We start from the raw sequence: 24468 nt of genomic DNA on the forward strand, positions 1-24468 counted from the left end.
AAAATTGGTCCGAAAACCTCTCATGTTCAGCTGTTTTTTTGTAAAAAGATATCAATGTTAGCCTTTTCTACAGCTATGGGGCCTATATGCTATCACTCTTGGTTGGAAGCAGTGCTTAAACAATGGAAAAAACACAAACTTTGTCCAAAACCTCTCATGTTTAGCTGTTTTCCACTTTTTCTTTGGTTATTTTAGCCTTTTTGGCCAGGGTGAAGGGAGTATCTGAAGGGAGTATCTGCCATCAAACAAGAAGACAGCCGCATGTAGCTATGATGATGTTTGCTAGTTCACCTTACATGCATTAATGTAATAACGTGGTTAGCCTACTCAGCGTAAATTACACACGAACAACATGAAGCTACTCACGCAGAGAAGAACGGCTGCTGCCATCATCATCCGTCATCATTTCTGCTACACTGGCAGGGCTAGGGGCCAGGACTCTCCTCTTCGGGTTTTTGGGGGATGTTGCTAACTCCGGGTCCGATAACAGGCACCACACCCGCAGTAGATGTGCTCGGTGTGAGGTCTGGCAGCAAGCTATCAAATACGGCACATTTCTCGGCTTTTAAAAAAAAAAACGCTGTGCGTCGCCAGGTGTCTCATCAGATTTGAGGTGTTACCTCCTTTGCACAGTATCACAGTATCAGCTTAAAGCACTTGTTGCAGGCTGCTGAGTTTGCATCTTTTGCTGTGAAGTACAGCCAGACTTTTGACCGCTTCGCCTTGGGCATTTTTAATCTGTAGCTCTGCTCTAAAATAACACTTGTGTCAAGCCAGCCTCCAATTCGAGACTTGCAGTCAAGCCAGCCTCCAGTTGATTTTACGTTCCCTGTGTATTCAAAGTATTACGGGAATGGATGTGGAAACCGGATTTCAAAATAAAAGCCAACTTCGAGTGAATTAACAGATATGTTAAGAACATAATAACATATAATTTAGGCTTTTTTTTTTTTTTAGAAACTCTAATGTTACATCTACATGACACAGCCTTGTACCCTAATTGTGCCCTGTCAAGGCCATCTTATTTTGGATTTCAAAGTAAAAGCCCTGTGAATCTTCATTTTTGAACTACTCTTTCAATGAATTCATAATGCTCTTAAAAGCAAAAGTCGTATTTCCAAATACTATTTGAACTTTGTATCAACACTTTCCAACCGCAGTCTTTTTCACAGTAATACCATATCAAATAAATTCTTTCTGATTTTGCTTTTCATAGTAATGGCCCTTTGAAATTGCCGATATTTGACTTAATCTTCTAACGATTCAAAATGCTCTAAAATGGAAAATTCCTGTTTCCACAGGGTAATTCCACCTTAGATCAACAGTATACAACCCCACAGTGATACCATATCAATATCAAGTCATTCTGATTTTGCTTTCAAAAATAAAAGCCCTTTCAAATTGTCCATAATTGACCTAACTTTCAGTGATTTCAAAATGCTCTAAAATGGAAAATTCTTGTTTCCACAGGGTAATTCCACTTTAGATCAACAGTATACAACCCCACAGTGACACCATATCAATATCAAGTCATTCTGATTTTGCTTTCAAAAATAAAAGCCCTTTCAAATTGTCCATAATTGACCTAACTTTCAGTGATTTCAAAATGCTCTTAAATAGAATTTTGCTGTTTCCACAGGGTAATTCCACTTTAGATCAACAGTATACAACCTCACAGTGATACCATATCAATATCAAGTCATTCTGATTTTGCTTTCAAAAATAAAAGCCTTTTCAAATTGTCCATAATTGACCTAACTTTCAGTGATTTCAAAATGCTCTAAAATGAAAAATTCTTGTTTCCACAGGGTAATTCCACCTTAGATCAACAGTATACAACCCCACAGTGATACCATATCAATATCAAGTCATTCTGATTTTGCTTTTCATAGTAATGGCCCTTTGAAATTGCCGATATTTGACTTAATCTCCTAACGATTCAAAATGCTCTAAAATGAAAAATTCTTGTTTCCACAGGGTAATTCCACTTTAGATCAACAGTATACAACCCCACAGTGATACCATATCAATATCAAGTCATTCTGATTTTGTTTTCAAAAATAAAAGCCCTTTCAAATTGTCCACAATTGACCTAACTTTCAGTGATTTCAAAATGCTCTAAAATGAAAAATTCTTGTTTCCACAGGGTAATTCCACCTTAGATCAACAGTATACAACCTCACAGTGATACCATATCAATATCAAGTCATTCTGATTTTGCTTTCAAAAATAAAAGCCCTTTCAAATTGTCCACAATTGACCTAACTTTCAGTGATTTCAAAATGCTCTAAAATGGAAAATTCCTGTTTCCACAGGATAATTCCACTCTGTATTTACAGTATACAGCTCCACAGTGATACCATATCAATATCAAGTCATTCTGATTTTGCTTTCAAAAATAAAAGCCTTTTCAAATTGTCCATAATTGACCTAACTTTCAGTGATTTCAAAATGCTCTAAAATGGAAAATTCTTGTTTCCACAGGGTAATTCCACTTTAGATCAACAGTATACAACCCCACAGTGATACCATATCAATATCAAGTCATTCTGATTTTGCTTTCAAAAATAAAAGCCTTTTCAAATTGTCCATAATTGACCTAACTTTCAGTGATTTCAAAATGCTCTAAAATGAAAAATTCTTGTTTCCACAGGGTAATTCCACTTTAGATCAATAGTATACAACCTCACGATGATACCATATCAATTTCAAGTCATTCTGATTTTGCTTTCAAAAATAAAAGCATTTTCAAAATGCCCATATCTGACTTGATCCTGGAACAATTTCAAAATGCTTATATTTTATATTATATTATATTTTAAGTCTGTGGAAAGATGTCATTCTAAATAAAGAAATTACAAAACAGCTTGCAAACCAACCATGACATCTTTCCACAGACTTAAAATATAAACGTACTATCAATTACAACCTAGTGGCAATTTCAGCTTCCTTTTAAATCATCTTTATGATTCAATTCTGTCATAATCAATTGAGTCTGATTTTGCTTTTCAAAATGAAAACACAATATGTGTTGAAACAGCAATTTTCATTTTTAAAACATTCTGAAATAATTGAAAGAGTATATCACATATGGACAAATTCGACGGGCCATTAATTTGAAAGGCGAAATCAGACCAACATAAAACTTACATGGTTTTACTGTCGGGTTGGATACTGTTGATCTAAAGTGGAATTATCCTGTGGAAACAGCATCTTTCAATTTAAGAGCATTTTGAAATCGTTAAACGAGTAGGTCGTCTATGGGCAATTTGAAAATACTTTTATTTTGGAAGGCAAAATCAGAGTGACTTGATCTTAACATCGTATCTCTGTGGGGTTGTATACTGTTGATTTAAAGTGAAATTATTCTGTGGAAACAAGAATTTTTCATTTTAGAGCATTTTGAATCGTTAGGAGATTAAGTCAAATATCGGCAATTTCAAAGGGCCATTACTATGAAAAGCAAAATCAGAATGACTTGATATTGATATGGTATCACTGTGGGGTTGTATACTGTTGATCTAAGGTGGAATTACCCTGTGGAAACAAGAATTTTTCATTTTAGAGCATTTTGAAATCACTGAAAGTTAGGTCAATTATGGACAATTTGAAAAGGCTTTTATTTTTGAAAGCAAAATCAGAATGACTTGATATTGATATGGTATCACTGTGAGGTTGTATACTGTTGATCTAAAGTGGAATTACCCTGTGGAAACAGCAAAATTCTATTTAAGAGCATTTTGAAATCACTGAAAGTTAGGTCAATTATGGACAATTTGAAAGGGCTTTTATTTTTGAAAGCAAAATCAGAATGACTTGATATTGATATGGTGTCACTGTGGGGTTGTATACTGTTGATCTAAAGTGGAATTACCCTGTGGAAACAAGAATTTTCCATTTTAGAGCATTTTGAAATCACTGAAAGTTAGGTCAATTATGGACAATTTGAAAGGGCTTTTATTTTTGAAAGCAAAATCAGAATGACTTGATATTGATATGGTATCACTGTGGGGTTGTATACTGTTGATCTAAGGTGGAATTACCCTGTGGAAACAGGAATTTTCCATTTTAGAGCATTTTGAATCGTTAGAAGATTAAGTCAAATATCGGCAATTTCAAAGGGCCATTACTATGAAAAGCAAAATCAGAAAGAATTTATTTGATATGGTATTACTGTGAAAAAGACTGCGGTTGGAAAGTGTTGATACAAAGTTCAAATAGTATTTGGAAATACGACTTTTGCTTTTAAGAGCATTATGAATTCATTGAAAGAGTAGTTCAAAAATGAAGATTCACAGGGCTTTTACTTTGAAATCCAAAATAAGATGGCCTTGACAGGGCACAATTAGGGTACAAGGCTGTGTCATGTAGATGTAACATTAGAGTTTCTAAAAAAAAAGAAGCCTAAATTATATGTTATTATGTTCTTAACATATCTGTTAATTCACTCGAAGTTGGCTTTTATTTTGAAATCTGGTTTCCACATCCATTCCCGTAATACTTTGAAAACACAGGGAACGTAAAATCAACTGGAGGCTGGCTTGACTGCAAGTCTCGAATTGGAGGCTGGCTTGACACCAGTAAAATAACGTACGTACCTGGGCCCGCCTACTATCCTTGACATCTCAGGGGGGAAAAAAGCACCGAAATGTGCGCTGCTTTTCGGTCTGGTTACTACTAGTACCGTTTATGTCAGAACTGGTGCCATCATGGCACCGAATACCGGTACCCATCCCTAGTCACAGAGCTATTTTACTACTTGGCATGGTGTGTTCTTAAAGAAATCTGAGGAAACTGGACAAAAGAAAGAAGTAGCAAGCCTAAAAAATGGTGGATGATGGATGGTATCTGAAAAGTCATATCCTTAAAAAACAGGCGAAAATCCAGCAAAGACCTGACACAGAGATACATGACTTCAGCTGATCCATCCAAGAATAGGGATGGGTATGGTTTAGGTTTTATCCGATACCAGTACCAAACCGGTACTTTTGAAACGCCGGTGCTTAAACCAGTGCTTAAAGAATGGAGAACACACACTTTGTCCAAAAACCTGTCATGTTCAGCTGTTTTTTTGTAAAAAGATAACAATGTTAGCCTTTTCTGCAGCTATAGGGGATTTATGGCATCACTCTTGGCTGGAAGCAGTGCTTAAACAATGGAAAAAACAAACTTTGTCCAAAAACCTCTCATGTTTAACTGTTTTCCACTTTTTCTTTGGTCATTTTAGCCTTTTTGGCCAGGGTGAAGGGAGTATCTGCCATCAAACAAGAAGACAGCCGCATGTAACTACGACGGTGTTTGCTAGTTCACCTTACATGCATTAATGCACTCATTTCCCATCTTCCTACTCAAATAATGAAACAAGATTTTAGTCACATTGGAAGAACGAAAAAGCAAAAGACATTTCGTGTTTTTGTTTTATTTCATAAATTTCTTCTGATTTTTTTCCATTTTACTTTTCAAATGTGAATGTTCACAGTCAACACCACACAAAATTCCACCTTACCCGATAAAAGAGATATTCTTCTTGTTGATATAAAATAACAATAAATTCATCAAACTAAATTAAAAGAACAGCATGAAAAGCATATTGTCGAGTCCCAGTTTTATCTCCTTCCATTTGCTGAAATAATTGTCTTTTGTTTATTTCTTATTTTTAAAGAAGCATCAGTTGCCGTCCCTCTCCAAAGGAAAGGGGGATGAAACACAAGGACAGTGCTGCTCTAGGACACCTGCATGCCAGGAATCCCATATGAAATGTGTGATTAAGAAAAACTGCTTTTAATTACTGAAAAGAAGAGTGTGAAATATGATTGGCAGGGAAAAAACAAAACAAAAAAACAAAGGTGACCCTTACAACACCTCATTTGAAATCCCCACATTACATCTTATTATTACAACTTCCAAAAGCAAAAATAATCAATGTGGATTCTTCCTTTCTGAGTCACTGAAATGAGATCGGACACGGGGGGGAAAAAAAAAAATGGAGACAGACACATACAAAGACATGAACATTTGAACAATTGCGTACTTGCACACTCAAAAATGAGCATTTGTGTTCTCATTCGCACTTTGCCACCCACACACACACACACACACACACACACACTCTTTCAACGAACATCACTCCCTCCCTCCCCCCATTGGATCACAGATGTCAGAGCTCTTTAGGTTTTCTACAGTAACCAGGAAGAAGCAGAATAGGGAAAAAAGGGGGGGGAAAAGGCATTTGATCTAGATGGCATCATCACACAATCCTCCTTGTTTATTTGTTCCCAAAAAGTTGGAAAAAATAAATTACATTTACCATTAAATTAAAAGTGAAACAATTTGACCACATTGTGCCTGAAATGTTAATGCAGGTTGTTCAGCCCGTATCTCAGTCTACAGTTCATTAAAAATAGCTCTTCATGGACTCGTTTCATTTCAGTGATTCAGTGTTTGTCTTCATCCTAGAGGGAGAGAAGAGGAAGAGGCAGGTACAACAGTTTCTTTGTCCAGTTTGTTAGTGGCTGTCTCCTCATCCTCCCTCTCTCCCAGTGCAGTAATGTTAGAATAGAGACACTACTGAAAAAGCCTCGAGGTATCACAGACTTACCTTCATTTCAAGACAGGACTGAAAGGACCAAAAATGAAAAACAAAAACAAATACATGAAGTACGATACAGAACAGAATTAAAACAAAATAAATAGATCTCTATTTCCCACCCGTAAAATAACCCGTGAAATGAAAGGACTAAATAAACGAAATAATTATTCTGAAATGAAATAATGCTTTCAAAAAAGGAAAAGATGAAACATTTTTTTGATTTCGTTTTTTTTCGTTTGTTTGTTTTCTTTAAATATAGAGATGTAGACATTTTTCTTTTTGGACACAAATTGCATTGGTGAGGGGGGGGGGTGACTGAAGGGGGCAGCAGGTATGACAGAGGAGGCTGAAAGGTGAGCCAAGTAGTGGTGACACTTCCTCAAAGAAGAAATGGGTTGGTGCTTGTGCCCGTCGTTCCTCCACCTCCCACTGATCCTCCAGCACCCATCACCCCTCCTGGTCCTGTGGGCCCACCCAAAATCAGCTGAGGAGGTGGTGCGACTCCGGTTCCCATCAGACCTGAGCCTGGGGGTGCCATTGGGGAGAGCCCGCTGTACGGCATGCTCATGGGGCTGGGCTGCATCATGCCCAGGCCCATTCCCGGAGCCCCCATTCCCATACTCATTGGCACCATGCCCATTCCTGGTTGCACCATGCCCAGCATGGGATTGGGAGGCACAGGACTGGTGCGGAGGCCGCTAAGGCCGAGTGAGGAGGGCTGAGGTGAGATGGAGGTCATAGGAGGAGCCACCCCAAAAGGGTTGGATGATGCAGGTGTTGGAGAAACCCCCCTACTGGAAATGGTACTGCCCGGAGTCACTGCCATGCCAGTAGCAGGAGATGAACCTGGGACAGAAGAAACACGTACACGGGATAAATCAAAGTTCACTCGTCTAACACATTTTTAATTTAATGTTATTATTAACATTGGCACAGTTTAATGTGGAGCTGGAGGCTGTGGAGTTGTATTAAACATGCAGACGATCTGTTAACGTAGTCTGATATCAGAATGGTTAAATTACAAATACAGCTTTCTAAAGGCTGACGGCAGCTGTCATATTTTACATGGAAGGAACAACTTGCAGCAGACAGAATGAGTCTAAAGGGGGGCAGGGGTGTACTAGACCATATTCATTACAAGGCTTTCATAACATTTTTCAGATTGAAAGTGAAAAGATATAAAAAAAAATATTATTTAGATTGCATTAATATTTAAAAAAAATAAAAAATAAAAGTTTTTTTCATGAGCCATTAAACTGACCCGAGGGTTGTTAGGTTGGTCAGTGAATTATTGTTAATATTAATTAACGTCTATACCAGGGGTCGGCAACCCTGGGCACGCTTGCCAGCTGGGTTAACTGATGGCATGGCCATAAGTGGACTGGCCATCGGGATACCGGACATTTGCTTGATGGGTCAATGGTAATTTTTCATTTTTATGGGCCGATTATTATTATTTTTTTGTAACAGCATAAACAATGAATGGTGGTGGATTGGCCAGATGCTGGCCGATGTGTAAAAATAACTCAGTTGTTTGGTGGTTGCTGTGGCAGAGGATCCACAGAGGCCAGCAGGTGGATGAGCGAAAGGGGAAGCAGGAGGAGGAGAGACCCGAGGCGGCCGCCGGTCCGAGTGTCAGGTGAACTGAACTTCCGATAAGAAGTTATGACCTGCAGTCTATCTGGGTCAGATATAAACCAAGTTTAGGTGTAGTTTATTTTCGTTGGGCTTACTTTTTACCGTCAGTTACAATAACTCATACTGCGTACTAGCTAGCATGACTGAGTTTCTATACAGCTGGGTGGGTGCTATGATGTTACTGATAGTGAACTTTATTTTATTCATAAGGTTAGTTAGTAGAGAAAAACAGAATCGTCTCGTATTCAGAGAAAATATTACACGTTTCATATGGAGCTAAAAAGAAACAAAGTTTGTCCCGTAAAGACACAAAGCTGGAGTTATTCTGGGTCTATACGCTGCACAGCTGCCTCTTCTCTCATTCTCTCCCCTTCCCTCTCCTGTTGCTACTCCAATCATGAAACTGATCAGTGATCAGCTTTTCTCTCGTTTGTTTTTTGTCCCAGTCCAGCCCTGGGCACGACATGCAGTGAATTAATCTGAGAAGGTGCATTCAAATAAATGGCCGGGCCAGTGGTGCACATCGCAAATTAGCTCACATAGACACAGTAGTTGTGCCGCTTCTTATTGATGGTATCTTAGCTAACAACCCCAACTACCAGATTCAACTTGTAATTGGCTAAAAATAACGTAGCCTACCGGTGAGAGGGACGTTGCTAGCTTTCCACATTCTGACACTTCAAAAGCTTCAGGAGCTGTCTGCTCAGCGCAGCATCAGCACCATGGAAATACATGGCTACCTCCGTAGACTTGAGACAGAATTCACAATAGGTTTTCTGGACTTTCAGGTGTATGGACCAATGTTTTCTTTTCTGATCAAACCAGAAAGCTTTAATGAGCAGCTGGATTTGTCTCGCATTAACTGGCTGAGTTAATGCAACATTGAAATGCAGCTGATTGAACTGGAAAGCTTGACTCTGTGGGGGTCAAAGTTTGCAGAACTACGAACGCAGCTGGAATCCACAGCTGTGCGTGTTCATGGAACTTGCATTTTCACCTGCTGGACATCACTACCTGACAGGTTTAACTGTCTTCAGAACATTGCAGAGGTCTTATTGACAGATTTTGGCTCTACATACTGTATCTGTGTGAGCAGATTTTCTCTCACACGAATAGTGTCCTCAGGTAGCCGTCTGAATGCTGGACACTCGGAGACCTGTGTCTCTGAGTGGGAGACCAGAAATCACATTAACATGTGTGTCTCTGCATTAACAAACATGCCATATTGGCCCAGTTAATTTTTCTTATCATTGTTGTGAGGAGACCATAAATAGCATTTGCATTTCTGTTGTACAGTTCATTTGCTGTTATGAAGTTCTTGTTATGGATAAAAAGTGTCTGTTTTTTGTTTCAAAATAGCTGATAACTATTCGCTGATAGCTGCCAACATCTACAAACAAATATAATTTTACAAAGTGGTTCTATATAGTGTGAAACTGTTAATATAGAGCGTTATTAAATTTATTGCTAATGCAATCATTTGGCACATTGACTTCTGAGGAAAGTTTAGACGGCACACATCATCAGAAAGGTTGCCTACCCCTGGTCTATATCATAACATCATCCTTATTAACATCAGAAAGCCTTTAAGACATAGTAAAGATACATTTTTACTGGCTTAGTTCACATAGCCAGATATATTAAGATATATATGCAATGATCTTTCACAGTATTTGAGATTATTATATATTTTTTGCAATTAAGAAAATGTTTTCTTTAAAAAAAAAAAAAACTAACTAAATGTGAATATGGCACGCACATACAATTAAAAGGGTTGCGTTTTGTCTTTGCTTTGCTAACAGACGTTTTATGGAATTAATTTTTAATACATTGCACTTTCTAAAAGAGCAGTTCATTCTGAAACTTCTGTGTTTTTTGCCATTATTGTCTGTGTTTGGTCGGTAACGATGTGTGGATTGTGATTAAGAAGAAGTTTCTCGTTATCGAATCAGAAAATGCCACAAACGTTATTTGTAAACCACAATAATGAATAAAAGAATGGAGACAGTTTGACATCTCCGAGTTAAAATCTCGCAGAGAAGATTAAATCAATTTTCGCCATGTTAACCTAGAAGTTTTAAAATTTTAGCAAACAAAAAAGCAAAACAATATTTTGGACTTCAGCCTGGTTTCTGCATGTTGATCAGATATTATGATATTGTGACATGTGCATGAAAGTGAGGCAAATGCAAAAAAAATAAATAAATAAAAATGAAGAGACGGGAGCTGAATTAGTAAACTGATCGACCAAATTAATCAGAAACCACTGTGATAATCATTTTACATCTTCATTTTGTTTTTATTTCCCTGACAAGCATGTTTTAAATTCATTTTTCATCTTTCAAATAAAATACTCATATTTTGTTTCAGTCCCACAAAATAAAGGTGGAAACGCAAACATTTGCTCTTACATTTTACTTTTACAGTTACTCAAATTTTAATTTTACATTTAAACAAATAAGTTATATATTTTCTACTGATTTATTAACTCAATGATTTTCTTTCCTTTTTCAATTTCTGTAAATGCTTCCATAGGCTGATAAAAGGTACGCCCCTAAAGTTTGCAAAGCCCCATTACACAGCAGTTTCATGTTAATGTCAGTCATTTTCATATAAATGCTTACAGAAATTCATGAATATTCCAGGCTCTCCCTAAATACGAGTCACAGGAATTCAGCGAGACTGAATTTGTCTTTCTGGACACAAAACGTCGAGCTCATGAAGTTCAGCTGTAACTAACCTGTGTTCTGAAGGAAGGGGTTGTGTGCTGATGAGGACGAGATAGAGGGAGGCGGTGGCTGTTTGGGTTTGGGTTTAGACGGCACCAGAGAATCGAGATCCACCAGTGCTGCGTTGGGGCCCAGGAAGGACTCGGGAGTCTTCCGAACAGGAAGTGAAGAACCAAGAGAGGACAGGTCAAAGGGTACCGGTGAGCCTGTGCTGTCAGCGCCTGCTCCTGAAGATCCTAGTTGCTCTGGATCTCCTAAGCGAGGTAATGAGGAGCAGAAAGAGTAAATCAGACTCTTAAAAACGCACTCATAACAGCAAAAAACAATATCCGAGTACATACTCACACAAAGGAGGATGAAATGTTAGACAGGACAGCTGCTGAGTGCATGCATTTGGAAATTTGTGTGCAAAATATGTCAATTCTGTTTACAATTTTGCGCCAGAACCCGAGCATGTGAGAGTTCACGTAGTTTTAAGTGTCAATGTACCTGTGCCGTTAGTGTGTTTGGCGGAGCCACTCCAGATGTCAGAGGTGATGGGGTCAGAGGCAGGGACAGGCCCGTCCTTTGCCCAGGGGTCTACTGGCCCCCCGGAGGAGGAAGTGCTGGGAGGCAATGGAGGACCCCAGGGGTCAGCACTGGGGGGGGTCACAGCTACAGGGGAGGGAAGGACACGCAAGGGAGGGGAGGGTTAACACAACACCTTACAGGTAAAACTCACAATAAGGCGGGGACAGGAAGCTGGGCTGGGCAACAACAGAGGTGTTTCTCTCTCCTCAACCTCTCCATTGTTAACTTTCCAGGAGGACTGATGCAACTGACAGCCACATTACTTACTCCTAAAGATAATCTGAAACTTATCGGAGGTAAAGGAGAGATAAGAAGCAACCTTATACATTTAAAAAATAAATAAATAAATAATAGATAAATAACTGAAAAAGGCATACAGAGGGCAAGAGAAGAGAAAGCTCTGGTTGAGACAGCCACAGTCAGTCCTGAGTAAAAACAAGAGGATAAAAATCCCTGGTTTAGACACAGAGGGGGAATGGCATGCTTGCTTTCATCACTACAAAGAGAAAGCATGTATAGACGGATGAAAAGATCAGCTATGACAGCATGGTGACATGTATGAGGGGAAATGCAACCGTGGAGTGAAGGGGAGAAAAAGTCTCCACATCCTCTTTCACCCACAGAGACAAGGTTCTGTTTTAATCACCAGCAACAAGTACAGTCCCACCCACCTGACTGCCGACAGAGGTCAAACATGACCACGGGTCGAAGATCCTTACCTGAGCTTCCCCAGGGGTCGACGTTGTTTACTTTGTTGGATGATTCACCCCATGGATCTGGAGGAGGAGCTATAACAGGCGGAGCTCCCCCACCCCAAGGATCAGAGCTTGTAGGGGATGTGGGTGATGCTACCCCCCATGGATCTGTGGTGGCTGTGCCCCACGGGCCCGAGGCGGCAGAGGCAGAAACTGTGGGTAGAGGTGAGGGCCCGGCGGAGCTCACGACAGGAGCAGCAGGGGTCCCCCAGGGGTCCACAGCACTCAGCTCCATCAGAGCGCTCTGTACAAGAGAACATTTAATGAATTAATGCTTGCACAGCTGATGGACATCATTACACACGGTTCACTATGCCAGCACATTTATCATTTTCTATCAGTCTTATTAGCCTGTTCTCTCTCTCGGGCATTCATCAATAGTGCTGATGAGATGTAAAACCACAGAAGGAGAATTGTTGGCATCTCTCCTCTGTCAGCACCAACTTTTCTTTCGCTGTTTTTTGCACATTTTTAAAATTATTTATTACTTGAGTTGGGACTTAAATGAAAGTGATTTCAATCTTTGTTTCAAAAGTTTAGTTTTCCAAATAGTTTAGGGAAGTAAGCCTTAACCAAACTGCTCACTGTGTGGGCGGTTAAAGGCCTTCTTCCTCTCCATTGTTTTTGCAGAGGCTTCCATTTTTCTTATGTGTGTTTGGTCTTTTTAAGCAACTATTTTACATGAATAAAATTGGGATAATCTCAAATGTTGGCTTGTATGAACCAAGGATCAGGGGAGTAGAACCTCAGGTGACATTCTGAGGTTAGATAATAGTGTTCTGATAAAGGAGAAAATTGAAAATTAGAAATATTAATTAATTTATTATTAAAAATAATAATAGCTGTTAGTTATGCTTTGAAGACCATCTGCAGTCTCAACAAAGATGCCTTTTTGGTAGAAAATTCTGGCAACGGCTGAACTGATTTTTATTACTGTAGAGGAGAAAAAAACTGAATGAAAGCACAAAGGTATCTCACATTTCAGAGAATGATTAATGTGTCTTAAGCTCTGAAACTTGAAAGACCTGAAGGGTTGTGTAACACTGAGGAGTAGCTTTGGACCCAAAGCTTTCTTACGAACGAGCGGATTATTGCATCAGTCATGATAAAATCTACGCACTGTGCGTTTTATGGAGCACAATGTGTCTCCCCAGTACAATGAAAACATTGTGTGTTTCCAAGCTTCATGCAAATTTGAATCCTTAGCAACACTGCTTACACATGAAGTCAAATAAGACACCTGATAATGCTTTCACGTACCATCTGCTTTTTTCTTTTTGCTGAACAGTCCATCTGTATTTTACCAACACCTTTAGTATCTGAAAGTTTTCACTTCAAGTCAAGTCACACTTTGTTAATCAGACACACAGCTAACAAAGCTGAATTTACTCATGGAGACACACACAGACCCAAGTAAAGCAGATGATCCAATGCAGCTTATCTATATTCATTAAAACAAAACAAAAACACCCACCTCTTCTGGTTTTGGTTTCTCCCTCTTGCTCTCCTCAATAGCCATCTGCAGTCTCAGGTCATCACCTCTGCGCAGCCGCTCCTCCTGCCAATCACAAACACACAATTATATCCATCAGCAAACTCCAAAAACGCACCACAGGCACAGATTCATTAAATCCACACTGAAGGTCAGTATGAGCGAAAGAGGAAACCCTAACCTTTAATCATGATTCAAAGGCAAAAGATAAGGCTGTTCACACAATGTGTGTGAAGAGCTTGTAATTTTTACACAGCTTAACACAATTTAGATTACAAGCGCTGTCACGCGGCATCCTAAAACTGAAGACGGTGGCAGGAAGATGTCTTAGACATGGGTAGGCAAAACGGCTCCTGAGAGGGAGGATACAGGTGCAAAAGCAGCTGTGGTTCGTTTGTTTGCTATCAAATGCTGCCATGGTGAATACTCCAACTGCTGTGTGGGTTTTAACTGCCTGCACCAACAATGGTATCAGTTCGGTAGCTGCGCACAGCAGAGCTTCTTTATCACCTGAAGGACAAAACTTTTATAGTAGAAATAGAAAGCCTTTTATATGAAATCAATAACAATTAATTTCAGCTCAGATGGAGATCTTGAACATCAACTTAAGATCCTGCCTATTGCCACCTTTATTCTAACACATTTCACTGAGGACTGACAGCATAACACAGACTTATCTGCAAGACAACAGATCGTCTTTAATGCCAGTAAGCAACATTAACATTAAATCTGAAAGGCTAAACTAGTCTAGTTTTACAGTAAGTGCAGGACTGCAAACACTTGATGCAGACAAACAAGGTTAGCACTCAGTAAACACAGAAACAGGAAGTTACAACAGCAGGAGGGTGTTAGAGGTTAGGAAAGAAATGTTTCAAATCAAGACTAGGGTTAAGTGCATGCTATCAGAGACGGCAATGAGAAAGAAAGAATAATCAATACTTGCAAGCCACTCATTGTTAATAAATTATGGCAAATATTTGCAAGTGACATGCAAATTCTAGATGGCAGATGATTAATTTGTTAGGTGCACGTTTTTCTTGCAGTTTTAACACATCTTGATGAGGTTCTGAAAAGCGCCTCTTAGGATGCGACTTTTTAAACTGAATTACTGCAACAGGATTACTGCAAATACGAGCATTAATTCATTTTTTCTTGATCGATCAATACTTGACATTTGCTTGAGAAATTCCATTTGACAGAAAGACAGATAGTTGATGACTGGCTCTCCAGCCAGCTGGACACACTCTCTGCCCCTGACCTGTTGGTGAATCTCTTTGCTGAGTGTGAGTGCATAGCGGAGCTCTGCATCCTCCAGAGGGTCCGTGCTATTCTGGGGGAGTTCAGGGGTTAAATGGTGAGAGCAAAGCTAGGTGTGCTGCATGTACAATATTTGTAAAGCCTTTGTGTACATAAGTGACGTGTACATTAGACTGACTGCAAACTTATCTGAAGTAAAGGACCAGTAAGCTTAGCTCAACAGGTCTACTTGGTGTTACCTGCTCTGCCTCTTCTTTACTCATAGCCAAAGCCAGCTGGAGCTGCAGATCTTCTTCTCCAGAGCTCTGTGGCCAAGCCTGCTCACTATCAGCACCCCCAGAGTGTGAGCCCAGCGACAGGCTGCCCCCCAGGCTGGGTGCTGAGGGGGCTGAGGAGGCTAAAGTGGAGATAAATATGCACAGAAGGGACCAAACCCTCTTATAAATACTGCAACTGTGACCACTGGATCAGTCTGTTAACTACTTAGAGTAGGTGTCTCACCACTGGAGGTCTGTGCCATCTTCTCTTTGGTTTTCAGGGCGTGGATCCTCTCCTCTCTTAGTCTCTCTTCATCTTTTAACAGCGTCACCAACTGTTTGGCTTTCTCTCGAACATTCACACCCTGGAAAAACAAAGCGAACCACTGTTAATTTAATACATAACATAAAACAGATACAAAATCAAGTATAAAAGCAGTTACTTACACAGCATACTGTATTGATTTAAAAAATGTTTTAACTCAAGCAAAGCTCATTTATCAACAACCAATAAAACTTATGGCTGGCTTTGTGTAGTTGCACAACAGGTCAGAGACACCTAGTCAAACATGCTGCTTGTAGTTTAGTCAAGGACGTTTTACAGAGTGCGCCTGCATTCCACAAACGTGGACTTTAATCACCACTGACTTCTCCTTTCCATTCAGCTTTGAATGCATGGGTGTGTCTGTGTACCTGGTCTTTGCCATCTCGGTCTATGTACTGGAAATCCTTGAGGGTCTGGACTGCGTAAATGTTCTCTCGGCACTGCTGGGCAACACGTTCTGAACCAGTTTTGATCAGGTACTCCATAAGAGTCATAGCCTAGAGAAAATGGAGAGAACTGTAAATTTTCAAATACAAAAATTCCCAAAAAGAAAATAAACATCTTACACACAAAAATAAAAACAAATATTTGAGCTTTCGGTTTTTAAATCCCGCACATAATTACTGACCATCTCTGTACTACAGACATAACTACGCCATGGATTCCCATCCAAAGCCCCAAACCTTTTTAGGTGGCAATTATTCCCTGCTGCAGACACTCAAACATTGCGGATAAGTAGTTATTCCTGGAAAACTTTTTTTAAAGGGCACATAGGTAGTGCACTCTTTGGTAATGTCCTGTAAACAAACCTGCGCAGTCATAAAAAAAGAAAAAAGAAAAAGAAAAGAAAACAGAACTGCACACAGCTTCAAGCAAAATGTCTGATGGGAGACTTTTTGTTGCTTGGACCCAAGCAGCGCACTTGCAGACACTGAAACTACAAAACATCTAAGGGTGATGTGTCTACCAAGCAGTTTTTTAAAGACTATGGCTGTGCAATTAGGTGAACCTTAATTTCGGTTTCCACGACTTATTAACACAAGCTGATTCTGATAGAAAGATTATTATGCTGCACTCTGTTTTGGACATTCCTTTCCTTTACTGTAACCTCTATATAAAAGTCCACATTTACTTCCAGCCAGGCAGCAGATTTAGTTTGGTTCACATTTATTTCTTTATTTAGTTTTTCAGTTGAATTAAAGTTAATGGAAATACACTTGTATAAAAGACATCATTCTTCTTTTACGTTTAGTCAGTCGATTTTTGCAAAACCAAAAATTAATTGTAATCTTACTATTTAATACAATAATTGTGACTATGAATTCTCCTATAATTGAGGCACTTTCCTTCCAAAGGTCTGTAAGAATTGTGCCATATTTTTACACATTTCAAAAAGGCTGCGTTCGCCACTGTCAGCTTTTACCAAGGCACCTAATGAAGGAGGGGTGGCATAAATACTATGTCAACCAATAGTCACAGTGGTGCTCTGTGTGTGTAAATACCACGAGATTAGTATGAAAATAATACTTGCAGGAACATTTTGGGTCTCTCGGTTAAGCAAAAAGACAGAAATATGCAGAAAAAAAAAAAAAGGTTGCACACTGCAAAGTCCCAGATTCGCCCTTTTTATTAAACCAGATATCTGATGAACTGTTCCAAACAACTTACTTTTAAATATTCACAATTTAAGTAGCATGCTTTATTTCCTTTGGATGAAATAATGAGATAATGATATGCTATATTTTGGAGTTTTCCCATTGTGTTTACGGTCTTGTGTTTAATCTGTATTGTTATTCCCCAACTTCACTTCTGGACTCACAAACCTTGTACACATGTCTCCAATTCTTGCCGTGGTCATTGAGGCGCTTCCACACCATGCTCATGATTTCCGAGAAGGCCACGACATTGTAGGTAAGATCAGCGATCTCTGACATAAGGGAGCTGCTGGGGCCCCATGGGTCATTCGACGTTGCCTCCCTAACCTGGACACAAGAACACACAAAAGGGATAAACCATTAATTATTCCACTCAAACCGACTGAGATGGGAATTATTTCAGACATTACTTTGTGACATGTTGGTGCACAGTGTTCTGAGTAACAAAATAAATTCAATCAGATCACAAGCTGCAGAGAATAATGAATGGGTACGATATGATTAGATTAGCTCATTCTCTACATAACAAGGGGAAGAGTGAGGAGGTTCTCCAAAGAAATATTAGATTATCGGAATCCGCATAATCTCATCATCTGTGTGGCAGAGATGCATTTGCTACACTTAAGTCCTAGATACAAAATGGGAATGTGTGCAGAAAATGAAACAGAAGAAGAAAAGCCAGCTAAGAAGCCAAGAGACAACCTTGATTTCAGCCTCTGAATAGTTGTGGACGATGTTCTTTACTTGTCGCCGTAGCGATGAGGTCGACATGGCAACGGTCTGGCCACTGAGCTCTGTTGAAATCTGAACAGCAGATGGGCAAGACGAAATGTAAAGTATAGTTAGTACAATACAAATAATACAAGTTTATTTCCAGCGCACACAAATCAACAAGACTTACAACCAATAAAACAACCAGCAAGAAAGACGATGAAGACTTGAAATACTCGTAAGGAAGTGTGCGTATACAAGAGTCTGAAAGAAAGAGCAGCAGACTTTAAGAAGAACAATCAGTGAGTGGAAGATGGCATTGGTAACCCAAATCAGCATCAAACGAGGAATAAAGACAATATCATGCACACCTGTTACACAAGACTGATGCAGGAAAAGGGTCTCTCCTCTTGGTATATTGCCGTTCCTCTATCTTGGCTGCCACTCATTCATGGAGTGCTTTGTCTCGGTTTGTCTGTTTCTTCCCGTGGCAACATTGGGTCCCAAAACCACAGACTAAGGGGGATGAAAACTAGGGAGCAGGATTGAGATTAATGTAAGTGTAAATGCATTGTGACTTGGATACTTCTGCTACAGCACAGCAAGCAGCCTTAAACTTAATCTGTCACTAAAGCTAAAGAAACCATTTATAAAAATTTTAAAAAACAAAAGGACAAAGGAGATATTCAGCAACAAATATCACATGATCTGTTGCTGATCCACACATGCTTCACAGAGACACAACTTATCAGTTACAAGCTTTTTCTCTTATTAGAGCAAACAGCTTAAAAATAGGAATGCAGTCATTTTAAATATGACCATCTGACTGAAAGCTAATACAGGTTGTCTTTTTATTTACTTGTCAAGTGAAGAGAAACATTACAATCTAACTATAAATAATTATTCAGTGAGTTTTAAAGTCTGTTTTCTCTTCTTTACATCTTCTTTGAAGATTTACCCCAGGCCAAACTGATAAATAATGTTTACTGACAATGTTAAATTCCATCTTTAGAAGCAAAAAATAAAAGTAATCAGTAAAAAGAGCAAGAAAGCGTGAATGAAAACAAAGTAAATTTATGACAGAAATGTAGCAGTGAATTTAACTGGATGCGATTTTACAGAAAAAGATGGCGTTCACACTTTCAGGCAAACCATTTTGGCTCCTCAACCTTGATTCCTTAACAAAGTCAATAATTTAGTTTTCACATCTAAACATCTAGGCAACTTCCAGCTTCACACCAGACTAAATTTATACAAGAGTTGCACTAAGATAAATATTTTAGAAGGGATCCGTTTACTTAACTTCAGGTACTCTAATCATTACACTGCCACAAACTTTAATCTTGAACCCATATTTGCAGGCCTCAAGAGCAGAACCACGGATTATTAAAAACAACATATCATCAACCAGTGCTGACACTAATCAGAGACAGAGTCACGTATGGATGTCAAGAAAATGACACGCATGGTTAAAACAAACTATAAACTTGAGACGGATTTTAAATGAGTATTTTAATTCGAAGAGATTGATACCCACAAGTGTGGGAAACCTTATGGTGCAATAACGTATAGTTTCTGTTTTGCAACACCACTGACAGTTCCTGAATTTGGTCTAAGAAAAAAAAACAAAAAACCATGGACTTATTCTGTTTGCTGATGGAGAAAGAAAAAAGGCACGCAGAATGATTTTTGTGGATCAACAGCACATCCCTCACTACCTGCTGAGCTTTTTTTAGTATCCGATTGCTCACGCATCAGGTTGAAACACTGTTGCTGACCAGATGCAAGCTCTCACTGCCACAATCTGCATTTTCCTTGCGTAACAGATGCTACCTCAGCTTGTGCCACAAAAATACAGTCAGGTCCATAAGTATTTGGACACCGACAGAAGCACTGAAGGGGCTAGCTACACTTTTCTGATGTGAACAGAGGCAAAATTACAAAAACTATCACTCTCAAAACACTTATGGATCTAACTGAATAAAGGCAATAAAACAGATCAAAATAAAGGAAGCACATTGTCTTTCCTTTATAATATAATAAATATCAAATTTTCCCCACCCACTGTATGAGGACCTTCCCCCAGGTGGCAAACCAGCACTGGCAAGAAACATTGCCGCTCTTTCCATTTCTCCAGATTCAAGCAGATCCTTCTTCATACTGAACCAATAAAGTAAAGAAACTGACTTCTACAAACAGCATGCTGGTTACAAACTTGAGATTAGTTAAAGAACGAAAGAAAAATAAGATTTTAGCTCTGACTGCTTGTTACTTATTAAAATAAGTTGTAACTTGCAGTAATAAATCAACCTGCTGACAATGTTTAAACCAGTGGTTCCCAAATAGTGTGGCTGGATAAAAAAAAATGATTACTGTAACTGCACAAGAAGTAACCAATGAAATTCAAATGTACTACATTAGTTGACATGAAATGACCTGATTGAGAGTGAGGAGGATCAAATTTGCACAGTGGTAAAACTGATCACTTTTTTGTATAGAGAAAAACACATACAACCACTTCAAGATCAAGAACTGTTAGGAGGAAAAAAAAAATACAAAAAAATATACTTTTTTATAGCTTCAGCTGGACTGGGATGTTAATAGGCCTTTATTTTCTGTAAGGTATTAACAAATGTGAACGCTGTGCCACACAAGCAAGACACACCTGAAAACCAGATCTTGAGAGAAACTCCGACTACTAAGTTGCATGTTTGTGGAGCTTACTGGAGACCAAAAAAAAATTAAAAAAAAAAAATTGTAGGTGTCACACTTAAAAGTGCTTTCATCTGACACAACAGCTAAAACAGTCATTCACACCATTTTAGCTGACATAAAGGCTAGTTTCTGCAGATATAAACACTGGTTTAAAGTTTGAAAACTGCTGGGTCATTCCATCACAAAACAAAGTGGGCCTTCTGCTCGAACATCGCAGATATCCCTAAAAATGAGATGGTCCAAAGTTTGGATTTATATTAATATATGAAATACTTCTCTAGCTTACACTTTGAAATTTGGGACCATGTTTGAATGAGCATACCTCAGCAAATATTAAAGATAAATACCTGAAATTTACTATATCAAATGATGAATCGGGATCTGTAATTTCAGACAAATACAGAGTATTTTCTAACTAAAATATGGAGGGGGAAAATGAAAGCCATCTTGTAAATTCCCATGTTTATTCACATACTGATAAAAAAAAAAAATTTAAAAAAAAATCACATTGCAAAAGCCAACTATTAATAATTTCTGAGTGATATATAATTTTATTTCACAATTACACAAAATGAAATGTGTAGAATATTGTTTTGACATGAAATTCTTAGTTAATTCATAATCCAAATATAGTAAATTTATAGTTTCCAGAGTTTCAACTGAGAAAATTTTGTTAAATACATGCACGTTCTTAATTTTCAAGACCTACTGCCCTGTATGACTCAGGTTAGGTTTAAAATATACAAAGAATATTAAAAATGCAGTGAAAATGTACAAAAAAAGACAGGCACATCGGACAAGGTTGAGCAGAAAATGTTCTTAACAATTGGATGATTTAGGATGGTTTGGCCCCAGTGTCACGTTCAAAAATGCCTTCATCTGACCACACAGCTAAAACTGTCATTCACACCATTTCAGCTGTGTGAAAACCATTGGATTACACATTTTAAATGGATTTTAAATGGCACAAACTTAAAGCCTTTAGTTTGGATACTATATGAAAAACATAACCGTTCCAAAGATCATTAAGTGTTTTACATGAGCCTGACAGCTATAAGGGGTTCAGATTTGTAGGTCAGATAAACATGAGAGCATGTTGCATAACTGAACAGAAAGCAACCATTGCAAAAGTCAGTTCAGAGACTCCTGAAGCCCAGTGCCAAAGTTCAGACACGCCAGCTAATCCGTGATAACCATGATAAGTGACATAACATACCTTTTATATAGCTCCTCTTCTCGGATATCGTCAGTCTGAAGCCACACTGAAGGGAAAAAGATCCCCCACAAAGTTTCATCAGAAGCACTACAGTACACACTTTATCAGCCTCAAGCGCCAAAAATACACAGATCTCTCACTTATATCACATACAGAACAAGCGATAAACGATCTGCTGTAGCGTTTATTTACTCATAACTCACGTCACAGGAAGCTGCTCTATATGAAGGATGGATTGTATGGTTGAAGCCAACTAAAAAAGGCGAAAAGCAGGCATAAGTGTTAACTGATTTATTCCTCCTATCACTCATATCCAGCTAACACTGCACAGCCTCCCGAAGACGTGACCCCCACCCAGATAACGTTAACGACCCTGCCAGGCAGATGCTGAGCTCCCTGTCACACCTATTAAGATAGCAGGCTAACTAAATGACATGTTAGCAACCAAACTGTCATCTAACGTTTTTCTAGCTGCAAGCAAACGATAATGCCCGCTGTAAAATGGCACACACGGGTATTAAGCGAACATTTTTATGTCGTAGAGGCTTAATTTATCGACTAAAGCTGAGCACCAAACTCTCTTATTCCCAGCTAAGCTAATCGAAACTGTTTGCGATCACTTTGCTATCAAAAAGTCTGGGTGTAGTACTAACAGGTGCACGGAGGGGTTTAGTTAGGCACAAAAAAGCGGGGTAACTAAACAGAACGAGTCGCTCCTGTCCCAGCGCTGAATTACCCCAAAATCGATAAAAAGGTGAAGGTTACCTGCCACTTTGACTGATAAAAGAAATCACTTTGCTGCTGTTGCTGTTCGGACACATTAGCCAGCTAGCCTGGTAGCAGTTAGCTGTTGCTAGTTCGCTACATGACTGACAGACCGTATGAGCTCCAGCTTCACGTCCTGCTTTGGGACACTACTGAATACACGCATTCAAGAGTCGAAAAAGGCTGACAACCCGGCACAATAAATATCTAAAATAAATGTCTACTGACCCTGCTGTAGCTTGAATGTACGAGGAGATGGCCGAATTTCCGCTTCCGTTCTCGCCTACAGGAAAGACCGCACCCCCTGTAGCTTTGTTTTCCTGTGATGGTAGTAGGAGACTCATGAATTATTAATTGAGATGAAATGAAAGTCTCAAATAAAGAGACATCGAAATGATTGTTTATTACCGTTTAATACGTAATACGGGGTACGTTTTTACATCTGAGATAAATTTCCTCTTTAATATTCATTTTGTGTCAAAGGGAAGAACTCACATCCTCTTTTTTGTCATTATTTTTGATTTGGGAGACGTTTGTTCCACGTTTTCCAGACTTCTCAGAGATTAAAAAAAAAAAGATTTTGTGTGGCTAATAGAAAAGAAAACTGTTTGATACTATACAAGGTGTCTCTCTGGTTTCATTTTTAAAAATCCTAGATGAGGAACTCGTTTTACTATTGGCAAGAAAATGGAGAACTTGCCCCTGATTTTATATTTTTACATTGTGATAGGAGGTTTAATATTAGACAAAGATTACCCAAAGAAACACAAAATGCAGTTTTTAAATGATGATTTCATTCATTAGGGTAATCCAAACCTAGCTGGCCCCTCCTCAGTAAAGGAACTGTTAATTAATGTGAACAACATTTTTTTTAGAAAGCACAGTTCAGTTTCTTTAGCTGTCTCCAGGACTGATTATTGCCAGCCTGTTGATTCGAGAAATCACTTAAATCGTTCCTGTCTGACCAAGTGAAATAGGCTAAAAGATCCCAAAAAGGAAAGCTTCACACCACAACCTAAAGAAATAGCTGAGAAACACAGTCATCAACATCAATCAGTCTGGAAAGAGTTACAAAGCCATTTCTAAGACTTTGGGACTCCAGTGAACCATGGTGAGAGCCATTATCTACAAATGGAAAAAAAAAAGTGGAATAGTGGTGAAGCTTTCCAGGAGTGGTCAGCCAACCAAAATTAGTCTAAGAGCACATTAATGACTCACTCAAGATGTCACAAAAGAAGTAAAACTAACAAAGCATTTCATAAAAGAACATCATACCATCATTCAAACATGGTCGTTTTAATGTGATGGTCTGGGGCTGCTTTTCTGGTTCAGGGCCTGGGCGACTCGCCATAATTGATGGAACCATGAATTCTGCTCTCTACCAGAAAATCCTGAAGGAGAACATCCAGCCATTAATTTATACCCTGAAACTCAAAGTGAATTTGGGTTATGCACCAGGACAAAGCTCCGAAACACACCAGCAAGCCTACCTCTGACGCAAGAAAATAAAGGTTTTAGAGTGGCCTAGACAAAGTCCAGATTTAAATCACATCGAGATGCTTTGACCTGACCATAAACAATTCATTCATGCTTGAAAACCCCTCTACTGTGGCTGACTTAAAACAATTCTGAGACGATAAATGGTCCAAAATTCTTCTACAGTGATGTGAAAGATTCATTGCCGGTTATTGAAAATGACTGATTGCAGTTCTTCCTGCCAAGGGTGGCCCAACCCTTAGCTTTAAGGGGCAATAATTTTTTTCACATAGGGGCAGATAGGTTTGGATAGCTTTT

At 38.9% G+C, this 24468-nt stretch overlaps 1 protein-coding gene across 8 annotated transcripts; it reads right to left on the reverse strand.

The window, feature by feature from the left end:
• Positions 1-5403: 5403 nt before the first annotated feature.
• On the reverse strand, positions 5404-23010 carry epn1a (epsin 1a). Of its 8 annotated transcripts, none has more exons than XM_026184835.2 (15): positions 22903-22977; positions 22113-22162; positions 21910-21955; positions 18350-18510; positions 17970-18071; positions 17436-17594; positions 15981-16109; positions 15532-15652; positions 15270-15427; positions 15032-15103; positions 13756-13839; positions 12246-12525; positions 11446-11610; positions 10968-11210; positions 5404-7435 (listed from the first exon to the last, which is right to left on the reverse strand). In XM_026184835.2, exons 5-15 carry the CDS (start codon positions 18036-18038, stop codon positions 6969-6971), a joined length of 1947 nt encoding a protein of 648 aa, XP_026040620.1. In that variant the 5' UTR covers positions 18039-18071; positions 18350-18510; positions 21910-21955; positions 22113-22162; positions 22903-22977; the 3' UTR covers positions 5404-6968. The 8 variants fall into 8 exon arrangements, with proteins under 8 accessions (XP_026040620.1, XP_026040621.1, XP_026040619.1 ...); XM_026184836.2 differs by having other exon boundaries at positions 22675-22939; XM_026184834.2 differs by lacking the exon at positions 22113-22162 and having other exon boundaries at positions 22903-23010.
• Between the last annotated feature and the right edge of the window lie 1458 nt (positions 23011-24468).

The sequence above is a fragment of the Astatotilapia calliptera genome, chromosome 11 (assembly GCF_964374335.1).
Source record: "Astatotilapia calliptera chromosome 11, fAstCal68.1, whole genome shotgun sequence".
NCBI classification, from domain to species: Eukaryota; Metazoa; Chordata; class Actinopteri; order Cichliformes; family Cichlidae; genus Astatotilapia; species Astatotilapia calliptera.